The sequence below is a fragment of the Physella acuta genome, unplaced genomic scaffold, assembly GCF_028476545.2.
Source record: "Physella acuta isolate Inbredline_101_S28 unplaced genomic scaffold, ASM2847654v3 ptg000412l, whole genome shotgun sequence".
In the NCBI taxonomy this organism is placed as follows: Eukaryota; Metazoa; Mollusca; class Gastropoda; family Physidae; genus Physella; species Physella acuta.
Genome location: NW_026731931.1, coordinates 206265 through 219241, shown reverse-complemented (window position 1 = coordinate 219241; position 12977 = coordinate 206265). Strand labels below are relative to the sequence as shown.

At 31.1% G+C, this 12977-nt stretch overlaps 1 protein-coding gene across 1 annotated transcript; it reads right to left on the bottom strand.

Moving 5' to 3' along the window:
* Nucleotides 1-3521: 3521 nt before the first annotated feature.
* LOC131942560 (cubilin-like) lies at nucleotides 3522-12391 on the bottom strand. The gene is made up of 9 exons (XM_059302454.1): nucleotides 12160-12391; nucleotides 11604-11730; nucleotides 9821-10038; nucleotides 9331-9457; nucleotides 8784-8998; nucleotides 8094-8219; nucleotides 5757-5907; nucleotides 4635-4717; nucleotides 3522-3776 (listed from the first exon to the last, which is right to left on the bottom strand). Exons 1-9 carry the CDS (start codon nucleotides 12389-12391, stop codon nucleotides 3625-3627), a joined length of 1431 nt encoding a protein of 476 aa, XP_059158437.1. The 3' UTR covers nucleotides 3522-3624.
* Between the last annotated feature and the right edge of the window lie 586 nt (nucleotides 12392-12977).

Sequence of the window (12977 nt, the reverse complement as noted above, 5' to 3'; positions counted from 1 at the left end):
AATATGGCAGGTGGGGTAGGGGGGGGGGTAGCGAACGGTGTGCATTATTCAGCAGGGATATGGGACAGGAGATGCCTGGACAAAATATAATTATGTCTAAAGGCCATCAAGATAGCAAACATAGGCCGTCGTCTACCAACGCCACACCTTACGTAAATTGTAGGCTACGGTACAGTACGGTACGTTAGGTGCGGTGCGATGCGATACGCTGACATGACATGACATGACATGACATGACATGACATGACATGACATGACATGACATGACATGACATGACATGACATGACATGACATGACATGACATGACATGACATGACATGACATGACATGACATGACATGACATGACATGACACGACACGACACGACACGACACGACACGACATGATGATGTCAATACCACCCCCCCCTCCAACAATGTTGCATTTTAAGTTTAATGTCACTCCTCTCAGCCCTACTGTTATGTTACTTTAAATGAAAAAAAAACACATTCTTTTTGACAGTACGATTTACCCCATTCGTATCACCTAAATAGTCTAACTCGATGCGGACCACACTCCCAGTACTCGTTTCGTGTCGTCACTGTCCAAATATGTTATATTTGATCAGTTTTTTATCAATTGATTTACTTTCTCGGCAAAGTTTAGCGCCTCTCCCAGTGTTAAATTAATCCGATCTGTTTTCCTCTTAGAGGTCATCCAAAAACGACGTCACACCTCAGCCTACAACCCCCCCCCCCCCCCACCCATCAAAATTGCAGTTGAATTTTTTTTTAAAAACATCGATATTTTTTTCAAAGTCTTGTCTGAACTCTGACAAAATAGAGTATTTTAATCTATTCCTATGTAAGTTTATTAAAACAGTTTTCTAAGACGCAAAATAATGGCTAAAACTCGTTTTCTAGCATTGCTTTTTTTATAATGCCAAAGTGTGACGTCACACCATCCACCCCCCCCCCCCTCTCTCACCGTCATCACACACCGGCACAAAATTACGGACTCCCTTCCCCCTACGAGTGTGACGTCATTTATGGACGACCCCTTAGGCTACCATTACACTAAATATACTCATGTTGTTTACATTAAAGCATAATATTTTCTTACAGTACAAACAGAAATTGCTTAAATTAAGCAGGAATTTATTTTGGAATAAAAATGTGCATTGCTGTTTATATAAATAACAAAATGAGATTTATTATACCGTAAATACAGGTACTATACTTTTGACTTTCTCTTATAGAGAAAGTCTTGTAATCGAGGAAAAAAATCAAGATTTGTTTCGAATATCGACGTTTTACAGATCCCTCAATCAGAAAAACAGATTATTCTTGTCCGTATGTATGTGTGTGCGTATGTGTGTGTGTCTGTGTGTCTGTGTGTGTGTGTGTGTGTGTGTGTCTGTAATCACGATAACTTGAGTGTTGTTAAAGCTAGGTTGATGAAATTTCATATATAAATATTATATCAAAATCGTAGATGAGTAACAACTTTTATGCGATTTCCGATAAACGGAATTGGAACTTATTCTACTTTTAATTTTTCAAAAGCCTATAACTTGAGTACTATTTCATAGAGATAAATGAAATGTCACGTATAAGTAAAAGATATAATTTTCTGCCATCTGTCAAATTTTGAATTATTTCCGTTTATCGGAAGTAGTAATTTACGCTATTTCCGATGTCTCAAAAAACGCATGTGAATTTATAAAATACTACTAATATTCCGCACTATTATGCACAATTTGTTTGGCGTTTACTTGGTGTGCAATTTTTTTGTCCTACAAAGCTTTATTTTATTTTGAAAAGTTTAAGTAGTTAAAGATGGATTAAAAATAATGTCTAGATCTATATGGTGATGAGCCATCTGCCGTAATGTCAGGTTAGAGTAATTGAGAAAGTCTAGGGGAGATCACTCCCGGTTTATTTTAAGCAAAATAGTTTAGTCAGCAACTATTCACATGTCACTTAAAATTTATTTTCAAAGATTATTTGAATTTTTTCAAGAATACAAAAATGTAACTGAATGGTAGACAAATTTATTCAAAAAAGTCGTAGCAATTAAAATCATTGAATAGAAGAAAAAAATAACTTCAAATGTTAAATGTTTACTTTTTATAAAACACAGTATTTCAAAGCAGAAGTTGTGCATAATATTTACAAACACCCTAGTATGATATGTTTTAAGAAAACAAAATATTTTTTTATGTCAACCAAACACATATTTACACTTTAATAAGTAACAAATGAGCACTCAATATTAAATAAGTGGGTATTAATTGAAAATAATGTTTGAAAGAAACTAATTAAATTCACATACTGTATTTGTAACATATGTTATTAATTTAAGAATAGGATTGCATTTAAATTAAAAGAAGCGTGATACAAAAATGACATCGTAAAAATAGAAGCAGGATTACATTGTAACTGTTCCAGATTTCTTGAAGTGTACGTCTTTCCCTATATAGATTTGCTATGAAAAAAAGATGTTGTCTCGAGGCGTCGGATGTATCTCAATGAGGTAGCTGACATGAACAGTAGATGGATTTTACAGGTTGGTTAGCTCTGTGATTCAGTGAAAGCAACTTTATTGTAAACACGTTTTTTTTATATATGTAAGTTTCTGGCATAAATTTCCCATTTTAGAGGTGTTTAGTTCACTTTAGGCAGTGAGTGGTTTCTCATAAACAAAGGCTAAAGTTTACGATTTTCTTAGTACATTGTTATAAATGCTTTATGCAAAATTCGATTGTTATTTATTTCTGCAACAACGACTAAAAATAGAAAGATTTAAATTATTTCGTATATTTCTGCCATCATATAATAAATCGCAGACTTTTTGTCAGTACGATACAATTATGCTTTCTATACTACTCTTTTAACAGACATATGACGTTTATTAAACTAGATTATTTTATTTCCATACTTGTTTATCCAATAAATGTATTTAGAATAATGAAAATACAAAATTATTCAATACTATTCTTTTAAATATACTATAAATATATGTAGGCCTAATATTTTTTAAACACTGAAGTTTAACAATCGATTTTAATTTATAATTTCGGTTACACCCAACCTAATACTAACCAAAACTTCAATCTTTACGTAACACAACAACAAAAAATTGTACGGATTGTTGACAAAAGTCACTTGAAAATTTGTTATAACAAGACAAGAATAAACAAAATCTACTAATGTGTGAAATTTGAAACAATATTTTGACGAAATAAACAGTAATACACATTAAATCAACAAAAAGTTAATTATAACATACTTAGATAACACAAAAAGCACTCTTGGCCAAGGTTCTCATATTTACATTTTTCCATTCAAAACATAGCCATTCTTTGATAATTCATAATATACTGTGATGAAGCAATATAAATATAATAATATTTAAGAAACTATGCCAGCCACGAAACAATATAATTGGGTCTGGCAAAACTCAGAAGTTTCGATTAACAAAGTTATTGTTACCGAGCAGTTTTCATGTAGTGTTTTCATTTTCTAAACATTTTTGTTATTAAGTAGGTCTTATGTTGAAACGACCTTTTTTAGATAAAGAATTATAATTTACCCCCAACTATGAGGCTGCTAACATTAATAAAGGTAACTAATGCATGCGGATCATTTCATCATTTCTTGAACGAACGATGCGTTATCGTAGATAGAATATTGATTTGCATATACGTTTTCTTCTGCATCTAAATTCGCACACAATTCCCCCTGTGTTGGTGGTTTGTTGATTGACAAAGGCCGTACTTCCTCATAAACATGTTCTGTAACAGTGCAACATACATGGGGTAGAAATTAATATTAAAATTTATAGAAGTTACACAGGCTTCGAATTTAAATCACTATCTTGGTACGTTGCAGAAAACTATATCGAATGACTACAGATATCACGAACTGGGTTAACTACCTTTTATCCGTATTCCCCAGACGAATAGCAATATGTCAAATACCCCTACTCAAAACTCCATACAAATTACCCCCTGTATACAATACTTGCAATACAAAGTATCGGTAAAGTAAAATACTGAGGATTTTATAGACTGATTGAAAAGGCCCACCTAGTACGAAATCAAATAAATCGCATCCGTTAAACATCCCAGCCCTAAACCTAGATTGTGAGAGCTACGTTCAACGTTAGGATTAGTGTACATTTTTAATCTACAGTAGGTAACGTATGCATATCGGTCGTTAACTCCGATTTCAGCCTGCTTTTCTTTTTGGATTTGCTTCTATAATCTTTATCCAACCCAGAAGAAACTGCAAGAAATTGTCTCTCCTAGAAAAGTTAACAAATCTCATCCGCCCGGGGACTCAAACTCAAGACCATGAGCTTTACCGACTCGACCAAGTCGACATCGACCAACCAGTGTAGTGTTGTATGTATTTCAAATGTTGAAATAAATACTCTTGACGTACGGTTATGCCAAGTCGACATCGACCAACCAGTGTAGTGTTGTATGTATTTCAAATGTCGAACTACATACTCTTGACGTACGGTTATGCAGGTGCCCGTTCCACGGCTACACCACGCAATAACTTAAAGACTAATTAATTCAACATACGTTGATTGTCTACACCAGGACAATTTTGGTGGGAGTTCCCACCTTTAAAATATAACTTACCTTCAGATACTTTGGGATTAGGTGTGTAAACATAATTGTTTCGTGCACGGGATGTTGAGGCGACAGGTCCATCAGTACATACACTGTGGATTATTGTCCGTGTGGTTAGTACACTCACAACACACATTATATTATTTCTTTAGTTCCTCATCACCAAAACACATGTACATATATTTGCCTAAGGTGTAGGCCTATTTGTTTATCTTTCAACCCATCGTATTAGATTAGATGCAATAGTTTTTTTCTGTTTTCTTCATATAAATTCTGATTTCAAACCTTGCTCTAACAATTGCATAATCCAATACAGTTGCTCTAAATTGAACAGAATGTTAACAAAATAAAACTCGGATGTGAACCCCATTTCCCCCCCCCCCCCTCCGCCCCATAGAAAGGCTACCCCCTCCCCCCCCCCCCGAACGAAACGGAATTTATATAGAAAACATATACTTCTACCAAAGTCCGCCCCTCCCCGCGAAAATATCAATTGCGCCCCCCCCCCCCCTCTCCGGAGAAAAAAGTCTGGAAGAAACACTGCAAAACACGTGTAAGTATATTTGCTTAAGGTGTATTAATAAGATTTGTTTATCTCTTAACATATCGTATTCTATGCAATAGATTTTATTTTTTCTTCACATTACTTCTGATTTCAAACCTGACTCTAACGATTGCTTAATCCTATACCGTTGTTCTAAACCAGGGGTCTCCAAACTACGGCCTGCGAAGTCCTCTCATCCGGCCCGCGGATATCTTTTTGTCCACGGAAAAAAAAAGTTTGTTGGAGGTGGCTGGGGAACTATGCCCAGAAAATTCAAAACAACTTGAAAATGTAGTTTTGGGTGCTAATTCAATTGCCCACCGTGTTGCAGACATTGGTGAAAAATTGTGACTCAAATAGCGAAAAATACAAGCAGCAAGTTTTGCTATTTTTTAAATTGCAATGGATGAGTCGCTAGACAGCTGTTCTACCTCTTAACTGTTTATGTCCATTAGAGGTGCGGGTGAAGACATGAACCTTAACACAAGAGCTGTCTTCCCTCATAACATGTATATCACTGTTGTCGGAGATGATATATTCAATGAGTTAAAAAACCATTTGATGATTATAACTTGGACTGGACTAACCTTGCTGTCATAGCCACACCCCCTACTTCCATCTGTGTTTTGGGTCGAGTTTGTTTTCTCCGTATGATGACGACAATAACCACGACGATAATAACAAGAAACACCAGCGCTCCAACGGATGCTCCTGCTACTAATCCAACGTTTAACTCATCTGGAAAATTCATTTAAGACTATGTGTGGTGTTTAGAAAACAAATATCCGCAAAAGCAAAGAAATTCTTTCCCACATCAAACGTAATTTATCGCGCCTGCTTGGCTGTTCTGGTTTGTATTACACATGTTATCTGTTTTAATACAATGCTACTGCATACTTTTAGTTTTTTGTGTGGCAAATACGTGAGATTTATTTTACGGTAAAAATACTGACTAGTAGGCTCGAAAGATTGTAATCGGCTCTTAAACTGTGCTTCTATACATTTTTTTTGTATTTTGAGTGTCATTGTTAGATGAGATACAAATGGTTGGACGGATTGAAATATTTTCAGTCAAATGTAATGTAGGACACATTACTTAACAGGAAATTAAATTTTGCAAATAATCCTGAAAATTTGTTCTTGTTAATTTGTTTTTAAAAGTATTTCGTAATATAGATATTTAAAAACAATATCGTGTATGTACTTTAAAGTAACATATTAGTTAAGTTAATTACATTTGTTGCAGTAATAATACATTTTTTGCCATGTTTTATAAAGATGCGAAAAAAGTGCTTGAAATACACATTTATTAGTCGTCTTTAGAATAAACTAGACTATCTGTTATCTAGTTAGATAACTGTGGGTATTGGAGGGTCATCCATAAATGACATCACGTCTGCCAGCACTGATCATCCCAAAATAACCAGACCCTACATTCAAAAAGACGTTTTTTTATATTTTAAAAACTCTACTAAACTCTGCTTCACCTGCTCAGTGCCCCGCCAAGTCTCAGACATGTTTGTATTTTAAAAAAACGATTCCGGCCGAGCATGGCTCTGACCACACTATCCCTTTATATGCTGAGAACATAGAAACAGGTGAACTCTACTTCACCTGCCCTGTGCCCCGCGAGGTCCTGATAGTCAACCTTATCTTTCACATATAGGCCTTAAGAAAAAATAATTGAAAACGTAAAAAAAATATTTAAAAAAAAATTAAAAATAAAAATAAAATTGTTCTAAACTTTTATAATTAATGTGGTTAATCTACCAATGAATATACAAATAAATTAATTAACGGCTTTTAATTAGTTTGTAATTAACAGTGTGTTTAAGAAAGAACAATATTTACCACCCAAAATCATATTTTACAGCTCTAGACATAATGCAGATTCTTCCCAATAACAAATCAAAAAAAAAAAAAAAACAAACAAACAAAAAAATGAGTTATCAAACGTCACTATTCAGTCAAAGTTTAGCAATTGTTCTAAAACTTTAAAATTAATGTGGTTAATCTACCTATGAATAAATCAATAAATTAATTAACGTCTTTAAATAAATGTTTGATTAACAGTCTGTCAGCAATAAAAAATGTGCAGTTTCCTTACAGTACTAAATCAGACAAACAAACAAATAAATATTCAAACATATAAACAAACTTGAGTTTTAGTAATATACTAGACTACCCGTTATCTAGTTAGATAACTGTGGGTTTCGGGGGGGGGGGGGTCACCCATAAATGACATCACGTCTGCCAGCACTTATCATCCTAAATAACCAGCCCCCCATATAGAGCATTTTCCTTCAAGTACCAAATCAGAAAAACAAACAAATAAATATTCAAACATGTAAACAAACTTGAGTTTAGTAGTATATAGATAGATAGATAGATAGATGTATAGAAATTTTCTGGAATAAAATGTTTATTTTTGTTATGTCGAATAGCATTAAAAATTACATACATACATAACAATATCAGAGAGCTTACACTTCATAGAAACTACTCCGTTTAGAAGTCAGGAAGACAACATAAAATGTTAATTAATGGAAAATGTTATGTTGTTTGTAAATGAGAAGTTCAAAAACAAGTTTGAAAGATACAAATAGTTAACTAAATAGACAATGAATTGTGACATGTTTCGACACGTTATCGGACATACAATAAATTTGTCCTAATGTGCTGTGAAGCTGTTTCCAACCCAACGTTTAAAGGGTTCAGGTCAACATAATTTAGACATGGGCGCAGTGTAGAATGTTCTGCTAACAAATTCTGAACTTTTGGTTTACCTATTGTGCGATCTACCACGCTGTCTTGAAAATATTCAATTGAGAATATTTTTTTTTAAATTCTATTTCATAATTTAATAGTTTTCGATGGCCTTTCACTGTAGTAATATAAAAATTCAATAGTTTTAAATGACTTACCATTGTGACAGCTAAGTGTAGAATTGTTGTGATATGTGTCATTTGGACAACTACAGGAGCCATTAGCACAAGTCAAGTAACTTCGACACTGGTCCACTAGAGAACAGGATTTTCCATACGATAAATCTGATAGAAATGCAGTAATAAATAAAGAGGTTAGGCTCCAGAAAAAAAACATATTAATTGAAACGTTTTTTTGATTAAGTTATGGAATTCTAAGTACCAATTTTTCATTGTTTAATGAATATTTTCAATACGGCCATTAGTGGTTTAATTATATTCAATTAAACGTCCAATGTTGCAACAATCAGTGTGTTTAATGTGGGTGCATTCAAGATTTAGTTTTAAATCATTAAAAGTTGTAAACTAGATTAAAACAGATTTATTTTATAGCTTTAATAACTCTTTTTCATTTGCATTTATTTTCCTTTACTAAAATTTAAAAAAACTAAAAGCTATCAATTATATGTATAATGTTAAAGGTTAATTACACTTTTTGTGGGTTAATAAAAGAATTGTTTATTTTAAAGCTCGTTCTATTTTCTATAGCTCTTATCTACTGCAGTAATAAGTTGTAGTACATTTTTGTGATTTATCTCTACAATATAACAATTGAATATGCATCTACATTTAATGATACATTGACTAAACTGATAACACAATGCCTTTAAATTTTCAAACCCCTTTTACCTGTGATAACATAGTTTAGCTTAAATCCTCTGTAAGAAACAGGGTCGATAAGCCGTGATGTTAGAAGGGCGATAAAGACGAAGTTGCTTGATGCGTTGATGGAAAACACAGGTACTTGACCACAACTTGGGAGATTTAGATTATTTCGTGTGTACTGACCATCATACGCAACAACAAATGCTGACCCGCACGGTAAAACCTCAAAGTCTGTGATGCTAAAATTGATCATAAATACACGATCATATATATGTATTTCTAACCAATATATATATATATATTTATATATATATATATATATATATATATATATATATATATATATATATATATATATATATATATATATATATATATATATATACAATAAGTCCATATATTTATAATTATAATTTAAAAAAAACATACATGTACATATTTTATATATTGTATCATAAAATAAAGAAGCACCAAATGCTTACAACTATTTTTCATAGGCTAAATGGAAGAATAGTTTAAATTATGTGAGAAAAAAAAAGTAAAAACACTTCTGATAAGAATACATTCCTACTTTAAAGATATCTTAGTTCCAGCATCCCCTTCAATTCTCCAGGAACAAGTCGAGTTTTTGTTGTAACCATTGGGATAACCAGAGCTAGTGATTACACCCTTTGTCCCTTTTACAATGTTCAAGCAAGCTGGCAGATGGAAAAAAAGAATGAACATAACCGAGTAATACCAATCTTTTAATAGGTGTATTTAATTGGGTATCATCGCACTTAACATTGATAATCGATCTAAGTATTTCACTTTTTTTTCTGCAATCACTGATTATTATGTTTAGTTAAGCTGCCTACATACAAATATTTGTTTCACTCCTACGTTGAATTTTTTAAAGTCAAAGCATCCGGAATACGAAAAATATCAATGTAAAACGAATATAGTATTATTGTTGACGGAATATCGCCTCAAGGAGATGGAAATAGGTTTATTTGACAACACTGTGTGTCAATTAAATAAGTGCTCGCTTAACTCAAGAACAGAGAGACTAATGAAGTTACCTTGTGTATAGTAGTTACTTAAAAACCCTTGATACGCTGTTGAACTATCAGTTCTAAACACGACGTGCATGTAGTTCGATGAAGATACAACATACACTGGTGAACTGCTATAGCAGTACCGTCCTAATGATACACCACTGGTGCTCTGTCCGTCGTAGACTTCGATGTGGTGGTTGGAACAGGAAGATGTGTAGCTACTCACATTTAATTGAGTAATGCTGTGGAGTAGACGAATGGAAAAAAATGTATATAAGAGATACAATATTTATCCAAGAAGCATCGTCAAGTGCAGATTATTTCGATGACTAATGTCACAATGTCAAGATGGGGACAAACATTTAACCCAAATTTAATATGTAATAATTTCACATGCATGCAGAATAACTATATGCAAAAAACAAACAACGCAGTTGAAGACTAGCACAGAAGAGGTCCAGTCAAATATGAAATATTACCATCAAAATATTTGTGAATTTATTGACTTTATAAAATAGGAGCAAGGCTCAAAGTTGTAAAGGATATTTTTACCAAAACACACAACACATAAATTTATATCAGCGCTCGAATTACAACTGATGTTCAAGCTTTCATTAATTGCTTATATTAGAGTGTTTGAAAGGCAAAGATTAAAATTACTGGGATTTTTAAAAAATAATAACTAATTAAAACTTTAAAATCATAATAAAATGCTGCTTTTATTCTTAATTTTTGCTTTACTTTTTTGTTCTTATGTTAATTTTGCTTTTAATTATAACTTTGTTTCTCTCCATAATTAGTATTTCCTTAAAATAAATCTAAATCGGGGTGAGGGGGGGGAGGGTATTGTCTGGATGGGGGGGGGGGGGGGGGGGGGTTGTGACGCGGGGGTTCGGCCTACTAAAAAATATTCATACAACAACTTTTTAATAACTAGTTTTTATGTAATAATGCACTAAAATTGAGAAAATACATTATTTTCTTTAATTATAAAAGAATACACTATTAGTTAAATAAATATACAGAAAGCGAGGGTCACTATATTATCTAGTGGATAACTTTATAAAGCTTTCTTCATAGTTATTTGTTATAGTGCATAGTTATGTATATTTATCAGTGCATTACTATATAATATTAAAACATGTTAAATGCATTTTTACTTTCTCGTATACTAAGTATAGAGGAAATCATGCAGATTTCGAAATCATAAATTTGTAGTTTTTATCAACTTTTCAGCAATATCCGGTAACCGGTACACGGAAGTGGAACTTATTTTACTTTTGATTCTTCAAAAGCATATAACTTGAGTACTGCTTCAGATAGATAAACGAAATTTAGCATATAAGTTAAAAAAAAATTCTCTGCTTTCTATCAAATTTTGAGTGATTTCCGTTGACCGGAAGTACTTTACGCTACTTTCGATGTTTCAAAAAATGCATATGAATTTATAAAGTATTAATATTCCGTAATATTATACACATTGTTTACTGTTCACTTTGTGCGCAATTCTTTTTTATGAGATTCTATTCTATTTTTAAAAGTTTGAGTAATTAAAAATTAATTAAAAACAATTTTTATACCTCGAGTCGCCATTTCCCTTTTGCAAGTCTCACAATTGTAAAAAAAAAAAAAAAAAAAAAAAAAAACTACGAGTACTTGACTATAAGGTAGAAAGTGGTTAAGTGCATGTCATAATACAAATAATTACTGATTACACATTGTTCTAGATTATACTGAAATAAAATATACTCCAAGAAGGAAAGCAAAACTAGATAGTTAAAAAAAGCTGTCAATTATCTCAACATACTTGAGTACAACAAATGTCCCAGAATTTCCTAGGATTGTCCACGTGTAGATTTGATTATAAAGAAAATATCTAGGAAAACCTGGGCTGATTATATATCCGGTTGGTGCTGTTAGTGTTGATGCTGTACCTTAAAAAACACAATCCAATCATTAAAAAAAACTGTGAATTAAATATCTATAATTTGCATTGTCTATTGCTGTGATTTTGCCATTAAAAAAATTAATTCGACATTTTCTTAAAATATTACTAAGTGTTCAATTATTTAAAATTATATATATATATAAATATAAATAAATAAATCAATAAATATATATATATATATATATATACATATATATATATACATATGTATATATATATACATATATATATACATATATATATATATATATATATATATATATATATATATATATATATATATATATATATATATATATATATATATATATATATATATATATATATATATTTATTTATTTATTTATTTCTTTCTTTATGTATATATTTATTTATTTATTTATTTATTTATTCATTTATTTATTAAAATACTAACTTTGAGTGTAATAAGAAGCATTGAAGCCTTTGTACGTATGGTAGCTATCAGTCTTAAACACAATGTACATGTAATTTGATGTAGAGGCGATCAGACCAGGGACAACGTTACCACAAAATGTAACCAGCTGTCTTGGGCTTGAAGACGACCCGTCAAAGACTTGAAGATAGTCACTACTGCAGTTTGATGTTACTGGGCCCAAGTCAAATAATGTTATACTGAAATTTAACATTATTATTCTTTTAAGAATTTTTTACCACGATTAAAAAAAATTATTAAAAATATATTTAAAAAACACACCCAAAAACTGTATGTTGCTTTAAAGTATATTAAGATTACAAACTTTATAATAGTGTAATATTTATAACACTTGCTTTAAGACTATAAACGTCCCATCAACTCCATCAATTCTCCAAGTAATTTGAGTGTTATCGAGATAACCAATAGGAAACCCTGGACTAATAATAAATCCTTGTGATCCAGACATAATATTTGACGTAGCTGAAAGGTGAAAAAGTAATATATATAAATATAAATATAAATATAAATATAAATATAAATATAAATATAAATATAAATATAAATATAAATATAAATATAAATATAAATATAAATATAAATATAAATATAAATATAAATATAAATATAAATATAAATATAAATATAAATATAAATATAAATATAAATATAAATATAAATATAAATATAAATATAAATATAAATATAAATATAAATATAAATATAAATATAAATATAAATATAAATATAAATATAAATATAAATATAAATATAAATATAAATATAAATATAAATATAAA